This window comes from Mus musculus, chromosome 3 (genome assembly GCF_000001635.26).
Source record: "Mus musculus strain C57BL/6J chromosome 3, GRCm38.p6 C57BL/6J".
NCBI lineage: Eukaryota > Metazoa > Chordata > Mammalia > Rodentia > Muridae > Mus > Mus musculus.
Window position 1 is genome coordinate 34627254 of NC_000069.6, and position 25436 is coordinate 34652689.

At 46.3% G+C, this 25436-nt stretch overlaps 1 protein-coding gene, 1 long non-coding RNA gene and 1 other non-coding gene across 3 annotated transcripts in view, besides 24 other annotated features; all 3 read left to right on the forward strand.

Annotated features, from left to right (window-relative positions):
- The window catches only part of Sox2ot (SOX2 overlapping transcript (non-protein coding)), a 117613-nt gene that overhangs the window by 66873 nt on the left and 25304 nt on the right, over nt 1-25436 (forward strand). Inside the window, exon 3 of the long non-coding RNA NR_015580.2 lies at nt 11105-11386. This is a non-coding gene — a long non-coding RNA (SOX2 overlapping transcript (non-protein coding)). The remainder of the gene's footprint in view (nt 1-11104; nt 11387-25436) is intronic.
- On the forward strand, nt 11211-11289 carry Mir1897 (microRNA 1897). Its single transcript, NR_035433.1, has one exon. It is a non-coding gene; the product is annotated as a microRNA 1897 (primary transcript).
- Nucleotides 18677-20258: an enhancer, noted in NCBI's record as "NheI/HindIII fragment D". NCBI's record gives the evidence for it as "EXISTENCE:reporter gene assay evidence [ECO:0000049][PMID:12136102]".
- Nucleotides 18677-22979: a biological region, named in NCBI's record as "Sox2 5' regulatory region". NCBI's record gives its function as "regulatory_interactions: Sox2".
- Nucleotides 18832-19282: an enhancer, noted in NCBI's record as "-3937 to -3487". NCBI's record gives its function as "enhancer in neural stem cells in the ventricular region" and the evidence as "EXISTENCE:transgenic organism evidence [ECO:0001131][PMID:15121842]".
- Nucleotides 18840-19440: a DNAseI hypersensitive site, noted in NCBI's record as "HS1; the nucleotide coordinates are approximate for this feature". NCBI's record gives the evidence for it as "EXISTENCE:in vivo cleavage assay evidence [ECO:0001075][PMID:10804179]".
- Nucleotides 18924-19315: an enhancer, noted in NCBI's record as "0.4a fragment". NCBI's record gives its function as "enhancer in trophoblast and embryonic stem cells" and the evidence as "EXISTENCE:reporter gene assay evidence [ECO:0000049][PMID:15262984]".
- Nucleotides 18948-18970: a protein binding site, noted in NCBI's record as "ATTA1/2 site". NCBI's record gives the evidence for it as "EXISTENCE:protein binding evidence [ECO:0000024][PMID:22495934]".
- Nucleotides 19030-19082: a protein binding site, noted in NCBI's record as "POU site 2". NCBI's record gives the evidence for it as "EXISTENCE:protein binding evidence [ECO:0000024][PMID:15262984]".
- Nucleotides 19030-19082: a protein binding site, noted in NCBI's record as "POU site 2". NCBI's record gives the evidence for it as "EXISTENCE:protein binding evidence [ECO:0000024][PMID:15262984]".
- Nucleotides 19030-19140: an enhancer, noted in NCBI's record as "0.1Sox fragment". NCBI's record gives its function as "sufficient to function as enhancer in telencephalon" and the evidence as "EXISTENCE:transgenic organism evidence [ECO:0001131][PMID:15262984]".
- Nucleotides 19041-19059: a protein binding site, noted in NCBI's record as "ATTA-3 site". NCBI's record gives its function as "prevents binding of POU class 3 homeobox 2 to negatively regulate enhancer activity" and the evidence as "EXISTENCE:protein binding evidence [ECO:0000024][PMID:22495934]".
- Nucleotides 19103-19175: an enhancer, noted in NCBI's record as "N2 core". NCBI's record gives its function as "enhancer in the epiblast and anterior neural place (ANP)" and the evidence as "EXISTENCE:transgenic organism evidence [ECO:0001131][PMID:21185279]".
- Nucleotides 19107-19140: a protein binding site, noted in NCBI's record as "POU site 1". NCBI's record gives the evidence for it as "EXISTENCE:protein binding evidence [ECO:0000024][PMID:15262984]".
- Nucleotides 19107-19140: a protein binding site, noted in NCBI's record as "POU site 1". NCBI's record gives the evidence for it as "EXISTENCE:protein binding evidence [ECO:0000024][PMID:15262984]".
- Nucleotides 19107-19140: a protein binding site, noted in NCBI's record as "POU site 1". NCBI's record gives the evidence for it as "EXISTENCE:protein binding evidence [ECO:0000024][PMID:15262984]".
- Nucleotides 19114-19140: a protein binding site, noted in NCBI's record as "POU site 1; overlaps POU probe A". NCBI's record gives the evidence for it as "EXISTENCE:protein binding evidence [ECO:0000024][PMID:15262984, PMID:21185279]".
- Nucleotides 19114-19143: a protein binding site, noted in NCBI's record as "POU probe A". NCBI's record gives the evidence for it as "EXISTENCE:protein binding evidence [ECO:0000024][PMID:21185279]".
- Nucleotides 19146-19175: a protein binding site, noted in NCBI's record as "POU probe B". NCBI's record gives the evidence for it as "EXISTENCE:protein binding evidence [ECO:0000024][PMID:21185279]".
- Nucleotides 19146-19175: a protein binding site, noted in NCBI's record as "POU probe B". NCBI's record gives the evidence for it as "EXISTENCE:protein binding evidence [ECO:0000024][PMID:21185279]".
- Nucleotides 20442-20478: a protein binding site, noted in NCBI's record as "8.3b Ars2 probe". NCBI's record gives its function as "positive regulation of transcription" and the evidence as "EXISTENCE:protein binding evidence [ECO:0000024][PMID:22198669]".
- Nucleotides 20803-21603: a DNAseI hypersensitive site, noted in NCBI's record as "HS2; the nucleotide coordinates are approximate for this feature". NCBI's record gives the evidence for it as "EXISTENCE:in vivo cleavage assay evidence [ECO:0001075][PMID:10804179]".
- Nucleotides 20894-20931: a protein binding site, noted in NCBI's record as "Sox oligo2 for Fr alpha site". NCBI's record gives the evidence for it as "EXISTENCE:protein binding evidence [ECO:0000024][PMID:27300003]".
- Nucleotides 21653-22453: a DNAseI hypersensitive site, noted in NCBI's record as "HS3; the nucleotide coordinates are approximate for this feature". NCBI's record gives the evidence for it as "EXISTENCE:in vivo cleavage assay evidence [ECO:0001075][PMID:10804179]".
- Nucleotides 22229-22979: a promoter, noted in NCBI's record as "-528 to +238 promoter". NCBI's record gives the evidence for it as "EXISTENCE:reporter gene assay evidence [ECO:0000049][PMID:10767561]".
- Nucleotides 22684-22721: a protein binding site, noted in NCBI's record as "CCAAT dsODN probe". NCBI's record gives its function as "positive regulation of transcription" and the evidence as "EXISTENCE:protein binding evidence [ECO:0000024][PMID:10767561]".
- Nucleotides 22742-25208, forward strand: Sox2 (SRY (sex determining region Y)-box 2). The gene has a single exon (NM_011443.4). It carries the CDS (start codon nt 23163-23165, stop codon nt 24120-24122), a length of 960 nt encoding a protein of 319 aa, NP_035573.3. The 5' UTR covers nt 22742-23162; the 3' UTR covers nt 24123-25208.

Below are 25436 nucleotides of genomic sequence, written 5' to 3' on the forward strand. Positions count from 1 at the left end.
TTCTGGACTTCGGAATATACCAAAACAGGACATTGAAACGTATCAAATAAGCCCGCTTCAACAGGTCTCAAAACCAAACTTCAAGTTTACAATTTAAAAGTATTTCTCTTCTCAAGACTTATTCTTAGGACTGACGTCTGTCTGTAGGAAACATCACCTATACAGCACCTACTTTCAGCTGGTCCCAAATTTTCTGTTTGGCCATCAATACCTCCTTCCTTTCTCCTTCCTCCTTTCTCTTTGTTCTTTTTCTCTACCGACCTTCACTCTTGGGTTTGGTTTGGTTTGGAGTTTGCGCAGTCTGATGGTTGTTTGAGAAGAAAACCCTCTCTGTATCTTTGCCTTAGCCTCCAGAGTGCTGAGAATACAGGCATGAGCTATGGCAGCCACCAGAGCCACCTTTATCCCCAATACCTCCGTTTACTTCTGCCTACCCTTTCTAGATCTTTAGATTACAAGTTTGCTGACACAACATTTTGCCATAGTGAGCCCATTAATAGACTATCCATCCTCCACAAGATATTCCTAAGAAAGAATAATATTGAACACACACAATTGTGGCTAAAATAACTTTCATTTTACTGCAGATGTTTGAGAACAGTTCTCACCCAGCGTTCTTCACAACTCCCTTTTCTTATACCTTTCTTCATTTTTTTTAATGAGATCTCCATATTTATTTTTATTTTTATCTTGAGTGTGTAGATGTTTTGCCTGTATATATATCTGTGTACCACTTGCATGCCTAGGGCCTGTGAAGGACAAAAGAGAGTGTTGAAGTCCCTGGAACTGAAGTTATAAACCATTGTGAGCCATCACGTGGGTGGTGAGAATCAAACCTCTGCATGAGTGGCCAATGCTCTTAATGGCTGAGCCATATGTTGTGGTTTGAGTGAGAATGTCGTTTCTAGGCTCATGTGGTTGAATGCTTGTCCCCAGTTGGTGGAACTATTTGGGAAGAATTGGGAGGTGTGGCCTTGCTAGAGGAAGAGTGTTTTCAGGTAGGCTTTGATGTTCCAATAGCCCACACCATCCCCAGTTAGTTCTCTACCCTGTGCTTTGTGGATTAGATGTAAGGTCCCAGATACTACTACTCCAGCACCATACCTGCCTGCCTGCTGCCTGCTGCCATGCTTCCCACCATGATAGTAATGGACTCTCACCCTCTGGAACCATGAGCCCCAAACTAAACACTTTCTTTTCTAAGTCACCTTCGTCACGGTGCTTTATCATGGCAATAGAGATGTAATGAGGATCTCCAACCCCTTCATACGTCCTTCTGTGATAACATGGAAACTTCAGCAAACTGTTGGAATGGTGACCTTACCATTCTTCTTCACTGTGGGTAGAATTGATAAAACTTTTTCAATTTTTCTCTTGTCTTTGCCTGAACATACTAGACATACAGCCTCTGACAAAGGTAGCATCCCTTTTGTAGCAGAAACAAAAGAAGTGTGTAATTAGTTGCAGCCATGACACTGCATGTGGAAATGAGTCCTCTTGGCTATACCACCCCCTCTATTTGCTAGGGTGAGTCCTAGTCTTTCTATAAGACACAACTGGCCATCATCTTCCCCTAGCACAGGTGCTTTGGAAGACAATCTTGTCCCTCAGGGTGGTTTAGGCTGGAAAATGACTAAACAGACCAAGGGGATCAGAGTGAAACAGTGCAGCGCTGCCTCTGGTAGGCGATCTGTAGGCAGGCTGAACTTACAGAGTGAAAGGGCCTTGGGTACACATAAGGTGTGTGACTTTTAGGGACTGGGCTGGCACAGTATGAACTACAGCTTCATTTGCCACGTCGATGCAGAATTCTAATGCTGAAAGAAGAGCGGGCAGATGCAGGTTTTAATAATTCAGCAGTGTGGACTGTCTTAGAGTGATATCTTAAATGAATTTTTAATTTCTTATGAAGACTCAATTAATGCCACAATTGTGTAGTTTTAGCAAATGCTACCTTTTTATCCCAAACCATAGCACCTTCTTTTCCTCAGAATGCTGGTCGTTGGCTTCTTCATTCTCTCATTTGCTCTGTCTTTACTTTCAAACATAAGACCTTGCGTGATATTTGCTTTTTTATATAATACATATCCAAATCAGCTGCAGAAGATATTTAAAATGTATGGTTTTTTTTAAAGATCAGATCATTTGTTCATTTTTAGATAAAAATATAATTACATTTATCTCAATTTTTTTTCCAATCATTGGAACGTTAATTTTACTCTTTCTCAAAACTGAAATAGCAAACAGTTTATGTAAGGTGTTGATAATTACCTACATTATTATACTGCTGTGACAGATGTTGGGGGAGAAAAGCCTGAAATGCCTACAGCTGTGCACCCCATGACTTCTAGTGCAGGCTCAACAGAAGGCTAGCAGATGTTCTGAGCTGTCACTTTGCCTAGATGGTTTTAAAGTCGGAGGGCCTGTTTTAGTGGAGTCTGTTTGAGTTTCACAGATATCCTCCCAATTCCTGTCTGTGACAGTTAATATTGGTGATGTTGATCAGTCAATCTGTTTTCCTTCTCCTTTAATAAATAGATATAAACAGACATCAGTTTGCACATGGATTATTAAGCAGTCTGTGCGTACCATTCTGTAAAAATCTCTTCTTTGAACACACATTTGGGTTATCTGTGCACGTGAAAGCTTGGGAAGAATCAGAAATTTTGCTAAAATCGTATGCTCCTTGGGAGCAAAACATTTGACAATTCTCTGGAGGAAAAGTTGCATTCTTTTTCCTAATAGAAGAATTTTGCTCCACTTATTTCTCATTCAACAACTCTGCTCAGGACAACTATTAATTTTGCAGTCTCTTAGAGTAACGCAAGAGGAAGATAAAGGACACTCAGACTCAGCGCACATCCGGCCAAGCCTGACCCAAATGCTTCCTCTTCGCAGACAGACTTTCATATCCTTCTTGCAGAGTCCCAACCCTGAGCAGAGGACATCGGCACCTCAGTGGCTCTTCATTTTAATGGGTCAGAGTTCTGTAGTACACTTGTCTAACAGTGTAAACCTTCTGCTAACAATCGGGTGTCTGGCCCACCCCGTTTCCTCTCCTCTCTGCATAGAAATAGAACTCTAAGTAGGACGTCTCTCTGGGTTTGTCTCTGTATTAGTCCCTACACTTAATTATGAGGAGGAGAAAGATGCCTCCTCCTCCTTTGTTATAAACTAAGCTTTCAGTAATCCCAAACAAAAGAGTCAGTTCTAGGAGATACAGGATTTGCTCCCAGGATTATGGTCTCATAGATAATACGATGCAGTCAGCAGACACTGAAGCTTTATTTTAATTCAAATATGCCAGTAAGCCCACCCCTGGCAAGTCGGCGGTGAGAGGAGCTAGCCACAGTTGCCACGTTGGCAAGCAAAGTGTAAAAAAGCTTATACTTTGTTCACCTTGTAAAACATACTATACATATGTCTAGTTTTATGTGAGATACAAAATAAACTCTCCAGAGTACCTATTAAAATAACAATGTTTATTTTATATTTCACTGACTTAAAATGAGGGCTACTGACCTCGAAGGGCAGTTTTGATTTAAGTTATCACCTATGGAGTGCAGGGGTAAGCTCAGAGAAAGGAAACACTCTGCTGCCTTTCTGGGAAAAGACAAATGTTAACATCCTTTAGTTTGCAGTCCTTAATGAGGTTAATTAACAACCATATGCCCTGCTATTTCTGTATTTCCCTCCCAGACCTTTGGCTTCTAAGGCAGGAGCTTTAAGACTGGGGCTTCTCAGAGTTCAAAAGCCCTAAGTCTGAGACCCAGCACTCCATAATCTGGGTATGGTGACTCTAGCCTGCCACCCCAACCCTAGAGAGATAGAGGCAGGGCAATCAGAAGTTCAGAGGCATCTTCAGCTCAATAAAGAGTTTGAGGCCAGCCGGGCGGTGGTGGCGCACGCCTTTAATCCCAGCACTTGGGAGGCAGAGGCCAACAGATTTCTGAGTTCGAGGCCAGCCTGGTCTACAGAGTGAGTTCCAGGACAGCCAGGGCTATACAGAGAAACCCTGTCTTGAGAAGAAAAAAAAAAAAAAAAAAAAAAAAGAAAGAGTTTGAGGCCAGGAAGGGATATTTGAGAAGCTGTCTAAAAGGAAGGAAGGAAGGAAGGAAGGAAGGAAGGAAGGAAGGAAGGAAGGAGGAAGGAGGAAAGAAAAAGAAAACATCACCTGTTTGCCCAAGTCTGAAGTAGTTCAGGAGGACACACTGGTACACCAGAGATCTTAAGACGGTGCAGAATTATTGGAGTATCTCAGCTCTAACCCTGAATTCTAGAGGCAGAGGCAGAAGATTGAGAACTTGAGGCCAACCTGGGCTGCATAGTGAGATGCTGTGTCCAAAACACAGCAAAGTGGTCGGGGTGAGAGATGGGGACAAAGGGGAGTCTGTTTTACAGGAAAACAGAAAGACGAGAACCGGAGTGTGCAGCCAGTTTCCTCCTGTGCTCACAGAGGTAGGTCAGCATCAAGGGTATCTGCTCGAGTCCATTTGGCCTCAGTCTACCGAATTCTAAAGAACAGGCAGCGTTTCGGAGTCAAGTGAGAAAGCCCGGTCTCTTGCCCGGCTCAGAAGCACAGGCCTTTCACTCAGCATCTCCTTTTATGCTGTAAGGTAAAGGGAACTAGGGTAATCCCAACTTCACATGCTGTTGCAAGAAATTGAGACAGTAGCTGCTGTCCTGATTCAAGGTTAGTTCCTCTCATGTTCATCTTCAGTGAATAGATTGCTGTTTATTCTCTAAAGAGGAAGGGAGTTTTAGGGTGTACTGTGGGTAGAGAGCAATAGAAACCCTCCCCAGGTGTTCCTTTGGGTCATTAATTCCTCCTACACAACCCCCCCCCCGAAAAATACACTTCTTTTCTGTCAGAGTCTGCCACAATAATACTTTCTAAGAACATATTTACCGTTCATGGCTGTGGCTGAAGAGGTGGCTGCATCGGTAGAATGCTCGCCCTGTAGGCACAAAACCCTGAGTTTAATAATGCTAAGGCTGGCTAGCCTGAGTGTGGTAGTGCACATCTGTAATTCCAGCCCTTGGGAGAGGGAGACAGGAGGATTTGAGTTTATGGTCATTCTCAACTTTATACAAGTTCAAGGCTAGCCTTGACTGTAGGAGATGATATCTCAACAACCACAAAGTACCAGTGAGTCAGTTTCCCCAAGCCAATGCCTGCTCTTGTGCCTGGAGAGAGGGGAATGGAAAGAAGCCAGTGCCATTCATTTCTGCGCCCTGGGTCTGTGATTGCGATTGCGATTGTGATTGTGATTGATTGTGATTGTGGGGTTAAATTCTAAGCACTTGGGCTAAGGAAGCTCAAGCTTTGTACTTGGATCTGGTGATGTGAGAGGTGCATGATGCAGTCAGCTGTGGGGGTGCACACCTAGAACCCCAGCTCCTCAGGCAGGAGAAGCAGAAGGTTGCATTTGTCCTGTTGCTCTTATTCTTCCTTTAAAATTTTACTTCTTTTTCACTTTGCATCTGAGTTTTTGCCTGTATGTATGTATGTATGTGCACCATATGTATGCCTGTTACCCATGGAGGCCAGAAGAAGGTGTTGGATCCCTGGGAACTGTAGTTTTGACTTCCATCTGCCATGTGGGTGCTGGAAATTGAGCCCAGGTGCTCTGAATAGCAGCCGATGCTCTTAGCCACTGAGCACTTTCTCCAGCCACGAAGGGGCTCAGAAACTTAAGGCTGTTACAAAGGAGCTTTAAGCAAACCAAGGATATGTGGGACTCGGTTAGAAGACATGCCTTTTGAAAATGGCTTCAGTAGCATGAGTCTTGAGGTCTAACAGGTAACACTAGTGTTTTATTGATGCAGAAAGACTCACCTGACACTGCACAGCAGCCTCTTGCTTTCCCATAGTTAGTACCAATAACACTCTGGTAGCACAACCTGCAGTCCCTACTTTCCCTCCAACCCACCATGCCTCTGAGTAACATGCAGGTGAATTAATACATAAGTGAATTAAGAAACTTAGAGCCAGGCAGTGGTGGCACACGCCTTTAGTCCCAGCACTCAGGAGGCAGAGGCAGGCAGATTTCTGAGTTCGAGGCCAGCCTGGTCTACAAAGAGAGTTCCAGGACAGCCAGGGCTATACAGAGAAACCCTGTCTCGAAAAACAAAAACAAAAACAAAAACAAAAAAAACAAAAAAAGAAACAGAAACAAGTTCTTAAAATGTGTAGCATGTTTTAAATGTTTAATGTTTTACTTAATATTCTTTATTCATAGTTTTCTTTTTTTTAAAGACATTTTTTATTATATGTAAGTACACTGTAGCCATCTTTAGACACTCCAGAAGAGGACATCAGATCTCATTATGGATGGTTGTGAGCCACCATGTGGTTGCTGGGATTTGAACTCAGGACCTTCAGAAGAGCAGTCAGCACTCTTACCCACTGAGCCATTTCACCAGCTCCATAGTTTTCTTTTGAGACAGTAGCCCAGGCTGGCCTCAGATTCTGACAATCTCAGTACTTCAGGTCCCAGGTCCTGAGATTATAGACAAGGACCACTAAGATTATAGACTATACACAGTGTAGCGTATTCACCTGCTATACTGAGGCAACAAAGGAAAAATCCTTAAGGGAACAAAAGAACATCCAAAAAAGTGGAAAATAAGGAAGAGATCAATATGTTCATTGATTGGTGTGTCTGACTGTCAATCATATTGGTGTATAGAATGAGTTCAGCTAATTTATTTTTTTTCATGTTTTATTTTATACTCCTTTCTTTATTTACAATTCTAGTGATTGGACCTAAGGTCTTGCACACACTAGGCAAGCTCTCTTCCACAAGCTATAGCCACAGCCTTTTTGTCATATTTGCTTTTGTTTCTTTGTTTTTGTTTTTGTTTTTTAAATACAGCCCACCCCCAACCCCCATGTTCCTGGCTGGAACTTTCTGTATAGATAGGATGGTCTTGAGTAAGAGGCAGTGATTGATCCTGCCTCACTCTCCCTCTCCTGAGGGGTGAAATTATAAACGTGAGGCACTAGACCTGGCTAAAAGAAATATTTTCAAATACACAGATAAAGCATATGGCTGTTTGTATAATCTCAGTTCCTATATGAAAAGTATCCCTGAAGGAGTCCACAGTGCAGTCTCCCAACAGCCCTGGCTTTGGCTGAACCCTCCACTTAGTTAGAAAGCTCACCTTTCTTAGATTCAGGTTGTCTGTTGATACCAGGAAACTCAGAGTGTGCCTCGCTGAGCAAATGGCCTTCTTACAGCCCACAGCCCACTCCTGGTTCCAAGTCAGATTTGCTGACCTACCTCTCTGAGGTAACCAACAAGACTTTTCATCCCAGGTCCTCGTCCCTCCCTGGTGACTGTTACCCAGTCCTCCCTGGAGAATCCCAGGGCTCCTCTCCCCAAACCAGTCTGGCCACACTGTGTGCTCAGAAGAAGTATTCTAAAGTCATTTCAAAGTCTGAGCCTGTAGTCAGATACGCACACGCGCACACGCACACGCACACGCACACGCACGCTCGCGCGCGCACACACACATCATTAGCCTCCCTCCAGCCACCTATGAGTGAGCAGTAGCAGGAGGCCATGTCATTTGGGTTTAGGTCCAAGAGAACATGGACCGGTAGTGCCGGGCATGTTAACAAAGCTGACCTCCCAAAGTGGCTAGTCCCTTCCCGTCTTGGCTTGCCAGGAGCCCTTCCTCAGGCTGGGGGTAAGTCCAGCACAGTAGCCAGCAGGTCACCTTCGCCATGTCCTTCCTGCGCAGGAGATACAGAGATTCCTGGAACCCGAGGGAAGCTGATGGCTTCACAGGCCAGCTGTCTATAAGCTGGCTGCCATCTGTGCTGCCTCCTAGATCACAAGGTTCTCCACCTTTCTCTCCTCCTTCCCTCCCTCTTTCCTTCCTCATACTGAACGGAACGATTCCTGCAGAGGGCTAGCCACTCCCATTCTGAAGAAACCTCACCCATTCTCCCAATGGAAGACCTGTGCCACTTAGCCTAGGTCCCAGAGAGCCCATCTAAACACCCGGAGAGCAGCTACTGCTTCCCAAGCCTCTAGCAACCTTTTCGTGGCTCTTTGCTCCAAGCGTGGGGACAGTGGTTGGGGCGGAAGACTAGTCAGCTTTGTCCCTCTCCTTCCTCCCTCCTCTCCTCAAACCCTTCCTTCTTCCTTTCTACCATTCCCTCCTTCCTCTTCCTGTTCCTCCTTCCTGTTCCACCCTTCTTGCTCCCCCCCTCCCTTCTTTCCTCCCTCCCTCTCACTCTCCCTTCCTTCCTCCCTCCCGTCTTCCTTCCTTCCTTCCTTCCTTTCCTCCCTCCCTCCCCCCTCCTCCTCTCCCTTCCTTCCTTCCTCCCTCCCCCTTCCTTCCTTCCTTCCTTCCTTCTTTCCTTCCTTTCCTTCCTCCCCCCTCCCTCCCTCTCTCCCTTCCTTCCTCCCTCCCCTCTTCCTTCCTTCCTTCCTTCATTCCTTCCTTCTTTCCTTCATAAGTAGTTCCCCACTGACTGCAGATTTCTTATCTGCAATGGCTTTGAGCCATCACTTGCTGGAACATTTTCTCCCTTCCTTAATTAGCTCAGTGTTGGACTTTTTTCTTATTGCGTGCAAAGCCCTTGCATTAACCCTTTTTAGATTTTTGGTGACTTACATTCTTCTCTCTCTCTCTCTCTCTCTCTCTCTCTCTCTCTCTCTCTCTCACACACACACACACACACACACACACACACACACACGAACACAAACAAGCATGTGCCACACCTTCTTGATTGCTTCCAGGAGACAAGGGACAACTAATTTCAAACTTCTTAGGGCTGGGATGGTACAGATCTAATCTCAGCTTCCTCAGTGGAGAGGGGTCATCAGCTTGAGTCTTCTTTCAGTCCATGTAAAAAATGGGGAAACTTTGACCACATCCTTGTAAATCTAAATAGTGGAAACATAGGGAGAGAGGTACAATGGTCACTCTGGTCTTTCCAGAATCAGTTGCTATGACAACGTGGGCATTCAAGTCACACTTGCCTTCCTCATCCCCACAGTTCTTGGAAGTGTTCCTACTGATTGTATGGTGCCACACACACTCCCACAGTGCCCCAAATAGAAAATACCCACACATTCCATAGGCAATCATAAAGATCCCTCCCTCCCTGCACACACACTCATACGGGCTCAAGGTCTTTTCTTGTTGGCAGCAATGGGGATTAAGCCTATGACCTCATGCATGCTAGGATTGAGCTTTACAGCACCAAATGGGGCTCACTTTTTTCAACCAGTCTTAAGAAATGCTTAACTTCACCTTTAATCCCAGCACTGGGGAGGCAGAGACAGGAGGATCTCTGAGTTCAAGGTCAGCCTGGTCAACAGAGTTTGCTCCAGGACAACCAGGGCCACTGGGAAACCTTTTACTTTGTACCAAAAATACAGAGAGAGAGAGAGAGAGAGAGAGAGAGAGAGAGAGAGAGAGAGAGAGAGAGAGAGAGAAATGCTTAACTTTTTAAAGTTGTGCCACAATTTTTATTCTTTTCAGACTTCTATTAGGTTGCTTATCTCAACAATTTATACGATAAATAATTTAAGCCAGGCATGATGGTGCACCCTTTAATCTCGGCAGTCTGGAGGCAGAGGCAACGAGGCCAGCCTGGTGTAGTGAGTCCCAGGCCAACTGGGGCTGCCTTGTGAGACCCTGTCTCAAATAATTTAGAAATTAAATTATTAAGAAATAAGCCCTAAAATGATTTTGCTGCCAAGGTTTTGTTACACCACTGACGGCATAAGTCAGGAGAGTATAGTCTGTGGCTCTGGGCTCTTGCAGGCCTAAAGAGCAGCCTGTTCTCCATGTAGCCAGAAAGGTCCGCCCCAAACTCACCACTTCCCTGCAGTGTCTCCTGTCCCATTGTGGGGGCGCTGCTCAAGGTTCATTCGGACCCTCTTTGAGTTTTCATGTTTGGGTTTCCTAAGTGAGAGGAAGCAACTGAAAGAAAGGGAGCAGATGGCTGGAAGAGCCACCCTGAGAGTGGGGCACTGCGGCTGGAGGTGGGCCATCAGTCCGATCCCAGGACCCTTCAAAGTCACAAGTAGCTAGGAATGAATCAAAGAGAGCTAAGAGTAGGATTCACTGGGTGTTAGAGACCTTTAACTGCTTCCTCTCAGCCTAGGCTCCCAGCCTAGGATTTTTAGATTAGCAGAGAGGAAGGCCAGCTTGGAGTGGGGGGGTGGGGGGGGGGAAGTGGAGGGGAGCCATGCCTCCCCTCCTGTGCACATGGAAGAGGCACATCTCAAGATGGAAGAAGCCCTTGTTGAGATACGTGTGGCTGATTCATCTGGTAGCATGGTCCGCCAGCCTGGGAAGAGGAAAGCCACATTTCCTTAAGTTACTGGAACTGGGATTGCCTGTCTCTTCTCCCCCCAACCGTCCTTTCCCCCAGAGGCAGTTGAAACTGCGTTGCCTTCAAGACTGTAGTGAGCCTGAAGATTTGGGGTTTCATAAGGTTACTGCACTACTGATACAATTGCATGCAGATTTTTAAAGCCTTCCAGAGACAGATGTTTGGGCTGATTAAGAATTGAGGAGGAAGCTTGCAGCTGCACCAAGGAATAATGTATTGGACAAATATTTTAATAAAAAATATGAAGAGATCAGCCCGACCTTCCAAGGTCTTCTGCTTAAAAAAAAAAAAATCTTTATCAACCCCCTATTCTATGGGCTTCAATAAACAGAACCCATTACCTCACGGAATCTTTTGTTGGCCCCATACAAGAGAGAACAAAATGGTTATTCAGGGGAACGCTTTGGATTTTATTGTGAGTAGCCTGCACAAAGAACCGTGTTATTGTATTTAAAAGAACCATCTGTAGCAGAAACAATGGCATCAAATTATCTTTGAATACCCACTGAAAAACATAAAGCTTGTTTTTTTTTTTTTATTCTTCTGTACGGTGGGGGATAGAGCAGTGTTAGGATAACTGACTTTTTTGTTGTTCTCTGGGTGCATTCTTCCCGCTCCCCCTCTCTCTCCCCCTCACCCTCTCTCTCTCCTCTCTCTCTCTCCCTCTCCCTCTCTCTCTCTCTTTTAAAAAATCAGCCATTTGGGGTTTTAAGCCATAAACGATTTTTCTTGTTGCAGGGGATTGCAGAGGCAAAGCTAGACTAGGTCTTGGAGGCTGGTGTAAGGTGGTGCGCGGAAGGCAGGACGCTGATGGGAGAGACTGGTCGAAGAAAAGCCTAAATGGATTCTCCGTGCTTTGGATGGAGAAAGAGGGGGGAAGTGCGAGCTCCTTCAACTCGTTCTGTCCGGTGAGGAGTGATCCAGCTTGGGCTGACGAGAGGCTCCGGAGCCTTCACGTTCAGTGCTTTTTACCTGCCAATCAAACTGCTACAAGACAACACCCTGATCTGGCATGGTCGCGTAAGTAGCTTGCAACCCAACTTTGACATTCAAGGCTAGCTACCTCTCCCCACCCCCCAACACACTCACTCACTTTCTTCTCCTCTCATTCTGCCTCTTTGTGTGTGTGTGTGTGTGTGTGTGTGTGTGTGTGTGTGTCTGTGTGACCTTTAAGAGAGCTGGATACCCACCCTGTGTAGCAGTTATTTAACACAGGCCGATTTAAGTCAGAAGGTGTTAAGTTTGGGAATTAAATGCTAATTAAGATCTCTTTAACAAATGCAGAATTGAAGTGACATTTTATTCTCTTTGGGGCAGATAGTTTTGAGGTCTGAACGTAATCAAGGTGCTGTATGTATGTATGAAAGGGGTGTGTGTGTTTCTTTTTAAGCAAAAACTAAACGTCTGTGAGTCCCTATAGGTAAATCCAATAATGAAAATTTTCGGGTTTCCATCTTAAAACTGTTAAATTCTAGTATTGCTCTCCTACTAAGATCCTTGTGCAGACCGCAGTGACTTAGATGCTGAAGGGCTCACTTCGATCCCTGTTGGGACTGGGGGAGTGGGGGTGTGCTGTAATTGGGGTGAAAGAGAGCTTGAATTTAAAAAAGTGAGACAGGGGACATGACTAACCCTCATTCTTTATGCAACTGGAATAGAGGGAGATAGAAACGCAAGGGGGCAGGATCATCAAGAAATATTACCTGAGAGGGAATACAGAGGCTGACGAGGCTGGGATCTGGGAGGGCTGAGAAAAGCTGGCTAGGGCGCTGGGCTACTCTCTGGCGCCCTCTAATGACAAATCGGACGACATTACCTTCGCCATCCCACGCTCAGCAAAGGTTTTTTTTTTTTTTTTGTAGCTGCTGAAGCTGTGGTTTTTGTTGCGCTTGTTTGGTTGGTTGGTTGGTTGATTTGGTTTGTTTTTGCTTTGCTTTGCTTTGCTCTGCACTTAGTAGAAAAGATAGGTATTTTTCCGTCCAGAAACTTAGTACAGGTGATTTTTGGCGCGCGTATTGCCTCCAAGCTGAGGATGGCTGGCTGTTTGATTCGTGGAGCGAGGCCCTGTGGGGATGAGCAGTGTGGGGGGAGGGGGGCTTCTCAGCCTGAGAAGTGTGGTTGGGAAGGCCAGTCTGAGGATCCTGACACCCGCCCATCATCGCAATTCAAGGAGGCTCCTGAGGACCTCTGTCACCTAGGCGTGCAGTGGCCAGGGGCCTCCCTTTCCTTCTTTCTCCTCCTCTTCGTCGTCGTCGTCCTCCTCCTCCTTCTTTTCCCTCTTTTTTTTATTTAAAATTTTGGTAGATAAAGGTTAATCTTGGGCTGAATGATAAAGCTATGATTGACAAGAGAAAAGGTGTTGAGGGCAGGTCGCGCGGTCTTATTTACAGCCCACTGCTTGCTGTAGAGCCTTTGTTAGAACTGCAAAACTAATCTAGTGCTGATCAAAGCACCACGGAGTTAAAGGACGGTAATGACTGCTAATTTCATTCCAGCCTCAGGCAACCCCCGCCGCTGTAATTAAAGACACGCTATTTAAATACAGGTGAAGGGTAGTTGGTTGGTTTTCTTTTTTTTTTAAGTTGGGGTGGGTGTGGGTGGGGTTACAATTTTATTTAGACTTCTTGTACTAACGATGGTTATGTGGCCCAACACCCAGTTTTTCCTATTAGAATTCCTTTTTGTCATTTATACCTGTCTTTGAGGCGCCAACAGAGTAAAATGTGTCCATCACATAACTGCCGCGTTTAAAGAAAGTATGGAAGGAAACAGACCAGTAACTGTTTAGTGAGGGATTTAAATATTTGAGTCTCTTTTTTCCACTTCGAATTAACAGAAGGGCCTTCAACACAGCTAAAATAAAAGTATTAGAAACTTGTGGCAGGGTCAACAGGCCAGCCAGAAGAATAAGCGTCAGCTTTTAAAGTACTTCTAAAGGAACGTATGAACGTATGAAAAATATATTTTTAATTAAATAATTTCCACACACAGTGTAGCTGCGTATTGGCTCAGAAACCTTATAATTTTACAACCCATAGGAGTTTCTTTACAAGAACATCAAAGCTCTACATTTTCATAGTTGGTTAAAACTGATACCCTCTCTTCATACACACACACACACACACACACACACACACACACACCACCCAAAAAGAATTTAGCCTTTAATCTCTTTTTATCCGCAAAGACGAAAGCTCTACGCTCGACCTCGCCAGCGGCTGTCGCGGTCGGGCCGGGAGCAGCTCAGAAGAGAAGCGACTCCGCGGTCTCACGCCAGCGCCCCCTATTGGACGCAGTGGGAGATACACAGCGCCCTCCCGAACCCGCTTCAGCCCTTGCCCTGGGGTTAAAGAAAACTCTTTATTGCCCCCAGAAAAGGAAGTGGGGGTGCGGAAACAAGTTTTTATGCCCCGAAAAGATAACTATACTTCAACAAAAGCCAAAGAGATTACATTCTTTTCCATTTCATTTATTTAAAAAACGGCATTCCTCCTTACACCCCAGTTTCCCCCACCCGCATCCTGGCTTGGTTTGAGGTCTTCTTTTAAAGGCTAAGCGATGGTACTACAGGGAAATAGAAAAAAAAAAATGCTTCTTCCGCTTGTCCGCTTTTCATAAAATAACACTAAAGCGAAGAGAGTGCTTCGCTTAAGCGCCAGCTGCGGTTCAGATACAAGGTTTCCAAATATAAAGTGCTTGGGTGTCTAGTGGATGAAGTAACTCGTTTATATTTGATTATTAATTCCAGAATGTAATTAAAAGTCCTGTCTCTCCTTCAAGTATTTACCTCCCCTCCTCTTCCCTCGCCTCAAACCACTCTTGATCAAACTTTTCCTTCCTGGCAATCGGTTAAATACAGCTATTGTCTACCAAACAGGTGTCTTTTTCTACTTTGATATCAATGTAGAATTTCAGGGAAGATTGGTCTGTGATACATTTTATTGGTTAGGACTCCAAGTTGTCCTGGAAACAGTTTTGATTTGTTTTATTTAATACTTCCAAACCTGTCTGTGTAAGAAAGAGTTGTAACTTCTGTCAGCGAGGGAGGGAAAGTAGCCGCCTTGTGACTGATTCAGAAAGGCCGGCTACAAAAAGAACACAGCCTCTGACTTCCCAACAAAGCGGGAAATGTTGGTTTGTTTAGTTTAAAATTTAAAAAAAATCAACAAATGAACAAAATGGCCATTTCCTACTTCGGGGACATGTTTGCCGTTTTAACTTTTATCAGCAAGGTTAGGGCTTGCCATCAGAAACTAGCTTAACATATCCTAACAGGATAGCATTCTGCACATTTAATGCCATATCCCTGCAAATCTGCTGTTGAGGGTGTGTTTATTCCTGCTCCAGATTAGCGGATCCAAGATGGTTTTTAAAGGAGCTGCTCCGCGCGATGACGTGCCCTCTCATCTGATTCCGGGATCGGATCTCGGACGAGAGGGGATTTTTGAGAAATCTACCCGACAGTCGGTCGAAATGATGGACATTCAGGAGCCGTTGCCTCGGCACCTCCACCCTTTTTCCACGAAGAGGCTAGGCCTGGTTAGGGAAATCCCAACCTGAGACTAGCCTCGCGACCCCCCACGCGCACCGAGGAGCCTGGGGGACGCTTCTTGGGCGTCCTGGGTCCCAGCGCTGCGGTCATCTGTCTCGCGAAGCAGAAGAGTAGAGAAACCAAGAACAGGTCCTGCCTCGGAAGCGGACTGCAAAAGGGTTAGACAACCGCCATTGCGGAGTGTGGAAGAATTGTCGGCGAAGGAGTCTTCTCTCCAGCATACGGACAGAAAACCTAGGCAAAGGTCAGAGGGGACAGGCGTGCAGCCCACTAAGTCCGCAACTAAGCCATGTCGGTGGAGAATGCACAGCCAGGTTGAGCAAAAAGCAGTGAGCCAGGCTTGAGCGCGCCACCCATGCTCGGTTGCATTGTGATTCTGCAGCCGCAGGTGGCTGAGCCCCGGCCCCAATCCCACGCCACAGGACTGCCAGCCGGGAGGAGGCCCCTCCACCTTTGGAGACTAGGAAGGCCGCCAAACAGGGACTGAGATCTCCAAGAAGGCAGAGCCTCCTGGGGCTGGCATCCCGCCGGATCTCCCCAGCCGCGCTGTACCCTTTAGGGGCGTGGCAGGCGCTTTGGGTCTGTAGCCGCGGCATCCAGGCTTGAGCCCTGGCGGGTTGGCTGGGCGCCCTGCTTTGTAAAGTAGTGAGTCTTTCGAGATCCTGTGAGCCAGCCAGCCGGGTGGGCCAACTTAGCTTAGGTCCACTGAGTCCAGGCCAAGTCCTCAACCCTTCCTTCCTTCTTTTCTCCCTCCCTACCTCCCAAGCTTAAAACGCTGAGAAGCAGGGTGTGTGGTTTGGACTTGGGCAGGCTATTTGGAGATGGGGCAGGGACAAGGCTTATTAATAAGATCCAGGTTCGAGGATGAGCTTTCGTTTATTGAGTTTAGTCTTCTTGTTCGGGGTTCTTTCTTTCTTTCTTTTTTTTTTTTTTTTTTTTTTTTTTCTGGAAAACCTTTAGCTCCTAGAATTTAAGTCCCAGACAAAGAGCCAGGGAAAGAACCGGACCAGACTGAAAGGAGCAGAGCTCCAGACAGATCATCATCTCTCAATAAACTGCCAAGCTGTGGCTCCAGAACCAGAGCCCAGCAGCTACGTGGGCTGCTGAAGAGTGCAGATACCACAAGTACAACTTGACACCATTGAGCCCACGGTGCTTGTCAATAAGCTGTGAATTAGGTGTAGAGACTGTCACCATAGATCATAACAGTTTCTGAAGGACTCATTACAGCATAGCGTGTCAGTGATCTCCAAATTAAGGGAGGGGGGGTGAGAGAGGAAGAAGGAGTGGGGGCCGCCAACAAAAATCCAAGAAGGGTGGGAGGAGAGATAAAAGTCAGAGCCCCAGCTAAGAAGAAGGCTTTAAAGATTATCAGGCCAGCGATCTAAGAATTCTGTAAGGATGGGTTTGGAAGCCCAATTCTGAGCCTGGGCTGGGAGGGATGCTGAGGCCAAGCAGAAGTGGGCCTCAGGGAAAGCTGACGTTCTCAGACATTGCCTTTGAGGTTAGAAGAGCTTTTGGAAGCGACCTCCTGATGTCAGCAGAAGGCCTGAAGGATGCCAGCCCGCCCAGAAATGGGAGCATACCGATTCACAGCTCTTTAGCACGAACCACAGTAGCCTTGGCTTCCTTTAGGTCTGGTGGTGATTGTGGGTGACTTTCACCACGCAGGTTTGCTTTGGCTTCTTGTCATGCTACAGGTGGAAAGCTTTCCTCTGTTCCCTGAAAGCAAAAAGAAAAAAAAAAGAAAAGCAGTCCAGTGCAGTGAAGCAAATCTCCCCCTTCCTTCGGCCTGCTCTTAGGCATCCCTAAGACCCTTGCCTTCCGAGGCTTATCACTTTCTGTTGTCCCGTCGCCACCGGGTAGAGGTTCCGGCAAGGAAGCTTTTGAGTGACACAAAGCAGAAAGTTATGTGAGGTCACGGAGGAAAGACAGAGCTCGAGGCTAAGTGTTCTAGCTCCTTGGACTTTGCTGCAGCAGTCACATGTCACCGGCCTGCATTGCTGTCACTTAATATGGGTCAGAAAAACCTCAAGGAAGGGCTTGGGTTTGTTTTTAGATGGCACAATTAAATAAAGTAATTGCAGCTAGAAAAATTTTAAAGAAACATCTTTTTCTTGAAATTACGGGAAACAATCAGGGCCATCGGACAAAAGAGGACATGTGTATGCCTTTGGTAGGATGAATTGCCTAAAATATTTGGCTGTCAAGTAAGTGTATACATAGACTTCCAAGCGTTGATTTGGAGGTGCAAAAGGACTAATGTCTCTCTGGAGTGTTTGGACTCTCTGGTGATCCCCCACCCCCCCACACACACACCCCTGATTTTTAGAATCAGAAGTGCAATTGAAGACCAACAGTAGCTGCTCTTCCTGCCTCCGGTTTGTCTTTAACAGGGGAATTTCTGTCTTTAAAGCAATTAGATCATCTAAAGGGCAAACTACATTTCCCCTGGACAGCAACAGCAGTGGTAGAAACAGAATCTCAGGGTTGATAATTCATGAAATGGAAATGAAAAATAGTGAAGTGTGAATCCTTTGCCCAGAAAAAAAAAATTAATGATCTGGAATATCTGAAAGATCTAAGAATACATGAACCATTGTAAGTCATGTGATTTTTTTTTACATACAGCCCAGAAGACTCAAAAAGGCAGTTTTAATATATATATGTATATATTTAAAAGCAAGAGGGAAATATGTTAAGTTTCTAACTGCCAAACTCTTTTTTTTTTAATGCATTTACTTCATCAGTGAGAGGTGGAATGAATTGAGCACAATGGTCACTGGGCAGACCACCCTGCATTCCGCAGGTTTCAAGGGTCCTTGCAGCTCTTGAGGGAAATTATTTGGTAAAATTGGGTCTAGGCTTCAACAGCCCCTTGTCCATTTGTTTCATATAATACCACTTCTGAAAATTAAAGGCAAGATCCTGGAGAGACACAAGGAGAAAAAAATATGATTGAGCAATTTTAAATTAGCAGTGTACCTTGTATCCATATGGTAAACAAAAAGGGGTAGAAGTCTGTGGTTGCTCTTTGTAGCATCTTGAAACATGGATTATGGACCCTGTCAGTCATCTCTCACACTTACCAAGTTTAACACTGACCATGGGAAGAAAACGGGATAAGTAAGGCACCAATGAAAGAACAGCCATTTTCCTCAGTTATACTAGGAAAATGAAGGTGCCCCTACAGTCTGGTCAATGAAGGGAACTTAGGTCAGAGGAAACCTCACAGCGAAGGGATTCATTTTCTAATTCCTACCTTAACTTTCCGTATCCTCATTTCTCTAGCACGTTTCTTGTTGATTATTTTTGGAAGGTATGTGATTTTTTATGTACTTATTTATTTGGAAAATAAATCTTCCAAATGCATTTCCCTGTCGTCATCTGTGTTTCCTAACTCTTAAAGCTCTGGTCCCTCTGAAGGCTCAGCAGTTTCCCCACCTGCCATGTGGATTGACCCAGCATTTTTTGTGACTCAGAGGGCAGAAGGAAGCATAAATTCTCTGTTTTCCTATAGTATTGGGGCATAGACAAACAGAACCTCATCAGATGCATGGGCCATTCCCTAAGCCTCTTAATAGTCTCTGCTTTTAAAATCATGAACTTTTCTATAGTTTTTGTATTTCAGGGGTTTTTGTTGTTGTTGTTGTTGTTGTTGTTGATTTGCCTCTTGAATGCCTGGCTCCAATGTAATGTTTCTCGCTGCAGAAGGATTCCTGCTATGGTTGTGGTCAGAAGAGATGCTCAGAAGGTTAGCTAGCATAAAGAGGAACTTAAAGGGGGTGGGGGGAGCACTTCGTTTGGTTAAAGCTGGTTCCCAATATATTTAACCAGTTCCAGAATTAGAAAGCCTTTCTGTACATTTTCTCTTATTTTTCTTGCTACTTTTCCTTATGTAATGAAATTAAAACTTTTGGAACCCACAGTTGACATTTTTCAGAAAATTGAGTTATCAAGGCAGTAATTATTTCTCGGGGAGATAAAACTCTCATAGCCCTAACTGTCAAATAGGGCCCTTTTCAGATTTTAATTACAAAATAAAATTAGTCTGCTCTTCCTCGGAATGGTTGGCGAGTGGTTAAACAGAGCTTTCCCCCAATACTGGTGGTCGTCAAACTCTGCTAATTAGCAATGCTGAGAAATTCCAGTTAACAAGGGCATTCTCCGAGACTCTGCAGGTCCCCTGCCGTTCGCCTTCATTTCCATAAGGAGATTAGGAGAGGAGGGGAACCCACTCAAATGCAGATGCAGGAGCGAAGCGTTTTTAACAAGCATCATAATAGTAAGATGCTTGGCTAGTTCTCGCTAATTACTGCAACTTAAACCTCTATTTGCCACTAAGAAGAAAAAAATAAGTCTACAGTCCGCACCTCCACAACATTGTCAGTTGGCTTCAGATATAATACTCGTCGAGGAGAGAAAAATGTAAAAGATTTTTAAATAAAATTGGGTTATGCTTGGCAGTTAAGGCTTCTGGCTTGGGCCAATAGCAGAACAAAATAAAATCTGATTACTCCAGGCATATGCTAATCACTAATGCTGGTCTAAAAGTGTATAGCTTTTTGCTGCCCATGAAGGGAAGTATTACATTAGATGAAGCACTTCCAATTTTCATAAACTATGCCAGTAGCAACATTTTAAATTCTCAGAGGATGAAGCACCCTGTTCCAAGTCTCTTTCTGCTAGTCAATAGTGTATTGTTGCTGGTACTGTAGTCAGCTATTATAACCCCAAAAGAGGCTTGCCTCTGTCATGGGCTGGGGCTGTCATAGTTATTATTATACTTAGGGGACTATGATGGTGTTGGATTGAAATCGGTGGCCAGTGATCTAATTTTTTTCAATATGTTCTAAAAATATTCTAATGAGAAAATAGGTTTTGCTACCGCCATCTTCTTTAATCTTATTTTCGTCGCAAATTATTATGCATAAACACCAGCCACCATTAGTTTATTGCCTCTGATAAGTACAGTAGACTTAATTAAAATAAAGCTGCAAATAAATACCACAAATGATAACACGACTGTAATGCACTCCCATAGTTTATTCATATGATAAAGCAATTAACAAGAGACCTAGCCAGACCCCCTTACCCTCTTTAAGTAGATTATTACAGAGTTCAGGTGCAAACACACATTGGAGAGGTTCAGACTATCCCCATTGGGGGAAGGAAAAAAAATCTGCCTCCTACTAACCTTGAAAGAAAGATATCAAGATTTCAAGAGATGTTCTTTTATCGTCATCCATTATCAGTATTTATATTAATAAATATTCGCCACCGTTGTCCACATCAACTCGTTGGGGTTTTTTTTCTTCAAACTTAATGATCCATAAGCTTTTTCTAAGTTTTCAGAAAAAAGTGCTATTAAGCACCTACAGATACATACACAATCACAAAGTGAATGCTCGGCCTGCCCTTCGTGGCGCGCGGACAATCATAATTCATTCATACTTTGAATCTCATAATTTATACCTATTTTCCCCTCGCTTAACCTCCCACTTATCTGGCGGTTCTATGTACATTTCTAAGTTAAGCAAATTAAATTTGATTCTTATGATTTCGTCCCACGGCTTATATGATATGTTAACTTTTCTTTTGTTTAGATTATGTGTAATTAGTTTGATCTTCCATCCTCCTCGGTTTTTTTTTTTTTAACTTTATTTTTACACACCTTCTTTTAAAGGTAAAAGCACTCTAGTAAAAGCAAGTCCACCAGCAGGGGGCGCAGCAGCCACATCTCAGAAACTAGGCGCGCTGAAAAGTCGGTGGCCGCCTTCCCTGGCTCAACCTTTGCTCTGGTCTCCAGAGATTCGTGTTGAGCGTAATAGTACACCCCGATTAAGGAGAAAACAATGCTTTAATTTGAAGAGTCCCAAATATTTACGCGTTTCTATAAGTCCTTTCCGGGTTCCCAAGAACTAAAGCAACCAAAACTTAAGGAGAACCTGGGGCAGTGAGAGGGGTGGACTAGAGAAGAAATTATTTATTTCAAGTTTACAGAATTTCTTTACCACAATTTTTCTGGGTCTAAAGTGGGCATAGTTAGCTGAGTGTGACAATAACAGCCAAGCCTGGGAGAATGGGGATTGGAGATGTGGGGGTGGGGAAGAGGCGTTGGTGGGCAGAGAGGGAAGGATAAACAGGGCAGTTTGTAAGGACAATGAGCGGAGCGTGGCCGGCAGATACCCTTGTGAACGTTTTCTTTAGGCAGAGTTGGGGTAGATGAGGGGAGGAGGGGCCGCGAGAGTATTGCAGGGAAAAAAAAGAAAGAAAGAAAGAAAATAAGTAACCCTGATGGTTTAAGCTCTTTATTTAAAAAAAAAAAAAAAATGGCATCAGGACTTTCTTCCTTCTCTCCCCTCTTTTGTACCCAAGTGCATTTTAGCCACAAAGGTTCCAACAAGAGAGTGGAAGGAAACTTAGACGGGGCTTTGTTTGACTCCGTGTAGCGACAACAAGAGAAACAAAACTACCTATTTGTAACGGACGTGGGGCTGTGGCTCTGGGCTTTTTGAGCGCCTGCCGATTGAAATCTTTACGTCTGGACAATGGGAGATCGGCTAAAATTACCCTCTCGGGTCCTGGGCAGGCAAGATTCTTGAACCCCTACCCCCGCCCCCAGCCCATTCTCCCACAGCCTGGGCTTGCTTGGTGCCGGCTCCTCGGGTTCGGCGGGCCTTCTCTCCGCCTGCACCTGCACCTCTGGACCCCGCGCGCTTCCCAGGCCCCGGCGCCTCTCGGCCGGGCCTTCGTGACTACCACCGTGCCTGTCAGCAGGGGCAATGCCGGCTGCGCTGCCCCATCCTGAGAACGCTGCGTGGGAGGGAGTTTGTGAGCGCAGCCCAAATGCCACCTCCGCGCCTCGCGGTGGGATGCCAGGAAGTTGCGTGACCCTCCCCCCATCCCCTGCACTCGGGAGCTTCTTTCCGTTGATGCTTTCGTCCCCAAGGTTTCCTCTGAAACTGCCACCACTAAAAATCCTCTTGTGTCAGGGTTGGGAGTTAGAAAGAGCGGGAGCAGAGTTCCAGCTTTGCCTTTGCACCCTTTGGATGGGGCAGGTTGGTGGAGTAGGGAATTAGGGGTTGAGGACACGTGCTGCGGTTCCTTGAGCCACACCTGAGTCGGCCTAGGAAAAGGCTGGGAACAAGGCCTGGTCCTAGCTCTGCTCTACAGTCAGCTACATGGGCAGAGGACTCGTGTTTGGGAACCGAGCCGATGACACGGAAGCCAGGAGGGCGCTGAGGCCCGAGGCTTGGGTCTAACTTCTCGTCTGTACGGTGAGAAGAGGGGGTGAGTGGGTGCTGGCGACAAGGTTGGAAGAGGGGCTGCGACAGAGCGCAGTGCCGCGGATGAGCGCAGAAACAATGGCACACCACCTCCGGCTCTGCCAGCTTCCTGAAATACTAGTTGGACAGTCGCCCTGAACCACCCATGGGCCTTGCCCCACCCTGGCCCCAGCTTCCCGCGCCCCATCCACCCTTATGTATCCAAGAGAGAGCCAATATTCCGTAGCATGGGGGAAAGGAGCTGTCGTCTTGGTGCTGTTTACCCACTTCCTTCGAACAGGCGTGCGCCGTGACCTGTTGCTGAAAACGGGGGGCGGGGGGGGGGGATACAAAGGTTCCCCAGCGGCCGGCTGCGGGCCCGCCTCCCCCGCGCGGTTCGGGGCACAGCGCTCTGCTGGGCTCGGCTCGGCGGCGCGGCAGGCCCCGCCCCCTTTCATGCAAAACCCTCTGGCGAGGCTGGGCTCGGGCGCAGGAGCCGGCGCTCGCTGATTGGCCGCCGGAAACCCATTTATTCCCTGACAGCCCCCATCACATGGATGGTTGTCTATTAACTTGTTCAAAAAAGTATCAGGAGTTGTCAAGGCAGAGAAGAGAGTGTTTGCAAAAAGGGAAAAGTACTTTGCTGCCTCTTTAAGACTAGGGCTGGGAGAAAGAAGAGGAGAGAGAAAGAAAGGAGAGAAGTTTGGAGCCCGAGGCTTAAGCCTTTCCAAAAACTAATCACAACAATCGCGGCGGCCCGAGGAGGAGAGCGCCTGTTTTTTCATCCCAATTGCACTTCGCCCGTCTCGAGCTCCGCTTCCCCCCAACTATTCTCCGCCAGATCTCCGCGCAGGGCCGTGCACGCCGAGGCCCCCGCCCGCGGCCCCTGCATCCCGGCCCCCGAGCGCGGCCCCCACAGTCCCGGCCGGGCCGAGGGTTGGCGGCCGCCGGCGGGCCGCGCCCGCCCAGCGCCCGCATGTATAACATGATGGAGACGGAGCTGAAGCCGCCGGGCCCGCAGCAAGCTTCGGGGGGCGGCGGCGGAGGAGGCAACGCCACGGCGGCGGCGACCGGCGGCAACCAGAAGAACAGCCCGGACCGCGTCAAGAGGCCCATGAACGCCTTCATGGTATGGTCCCGGGGGCAGCGGCGTAAGATGGCCCAGGAGAACCCCAAGATGCACAACTCGGAGATCAGCAAGCGCCTGGGCGCGGAGTGGAAACTTTTGTCCGAGACCGAGAAGCGGCCGTTCATCGACGAGGCCAAGCGGCTGCGCGCTCTGCACATGAAGGAGCACCCGGATTATAAATACCGGCCGCGGCGGAAAACCAAGACGCTCATGAAGAAGGATAAGTACACGCTTCCCGGAGGCTTGCTGGCCCCCGGCGGGAACAGCATGGCGAGCGGGGTTGGGGTGGGCGCCGGCCTGGGTGCGGGCGTGAACCAGCGCATGGACAGCTACGCGCACATGAACGGCTGGAGCAACGGCAGCTACAGCATGATGCAGGAGCAGCTGGGCTACCCGCAGCACCCGGGCCTCAACGCTCACGGCGCGGCACAGATGCAACCGATGCACCGCTACGACGTCAGCGCCCTGCAGTACAACTCCATGACCAGCTCGCAGACCTACATGAACGGCTCGCCCACCTACAGCATGTCCTACTCGCAGCAGGGCACCCCCGGTATGGCGCTGGGCTCCATGGGCTCTGTGGTCAAGTCCGAGGCCAGCTCCAGCCCCCCCGTGGTTACCTCTTCCTCCCACTCCAGGGCGCCCTGCCAGGCCGGGGACCTCCGGGACATGATCAGCATGTACCTCCCCGGCGCCGAGGTGCCGGAGCCCGCTGCGCCCAGTAGACTGCACATGGCCCAGCACTACCAGAGCGGCCCGGTGCCCGGCACGGCCATTAACGGCACACTGCCCCTGTCGCACATGTGAGGGCTGGACTGCGAACTGGAGAAGGGGAGAGATTTTCAAAGAGATACAAGGGAATTGGGAGGGGTGCAAAAAGAGGAGAGTAGGAAAAATCTGATAATGCTCAAAAGGAAAAAAAATCTCCGCAGCGAAACGACAGCTGCGGAAAAAAACCACCAATCCCATCCAAATTAACGCAAAAACCGTGATGCCGACTAGAAAACTTTTATGAGAGATCTTGGGACTTCTTTTTGGGGGACTATTTTTGTACAGAGAAAACCTGAGGGCGGCGGGGAGGGCGGGGGAATCGGACCATGTATAGATCTGGAGGAAAAAAACTACGCAAAACTTTTTTTTAAAGTTCTAGTGGTACGTTAGGCGCTTCGCAGGGAGTTCGCAAAAGTCTTTACCAGTAATATTTAGAGCTAGACTCCGGGCGATGAAAAAAAAGTTTTAATATTTGCAAGCAACTTTTGTACAGTATTTATCGAGATAAACATGGCAATCAAATGTCCATTGTTTATAAGCTGAGAATTTGCCAATATTTTTCGAGGAAAGGGTTCTTGCTGGGTTTTGATTCTGCAGCTTAAATTTAGGACCGTTACAAACAAGGAAGGAGTTTATTCGGATTTGAACATTTTAGTTTTAAAATTGTACAAAAGGAAAACATGAGAGCAAGTACTGGCAAGACCGTTTTCGTGGTCTTGTTTAAGGCAAACGTTCTAGATTGTACTAAATTTTTAACTTACTGTTAAAGGCAAAAAAAAAATGTCCATGCAGGTTGATATCGTTGGTAATTTATAATAGCTTTTGTTCAATCCTACCCTTTCATTTTGTTCACATAAAAAATATGGAATTACTGTGTTTGAAATATTTTCTTATGGTTTGTAATATTTCTGTAAATTGTGATATTTTAAGGTTTTTCCCCCCTTTTATTTTCCGTAGTTGTATTTTAAAAGATTCGGCTCTGTTATTGGAATCAGGCTGCCGAGAATCCATGTATATATTTGAACTAATACCATCCTTATAACAGCTACATTTTCAACTTAAGTTTTTACTCCATTATGCACAGTTTGAGATAAATAAATTTTTGAAATATGGACACTGAAATTATGCCTGAGTCTTTCATTTCTTTGTGGCTAGCATGCTTATACATAACTTCTTGGGGAACTGGATAACTGTTCAGCCACCAAGATCTTGATGTTACCAGCAATGTCTGTTAGCTTTAACTGCAGAAGAAAAAAATGGCCGAATGATTAATAACGGGGAACTGAAATGCGTTGACATTTCTAGAATAGAAACTAGAAGCATATATTGTAAGTTCACCCCCCTCCTTCC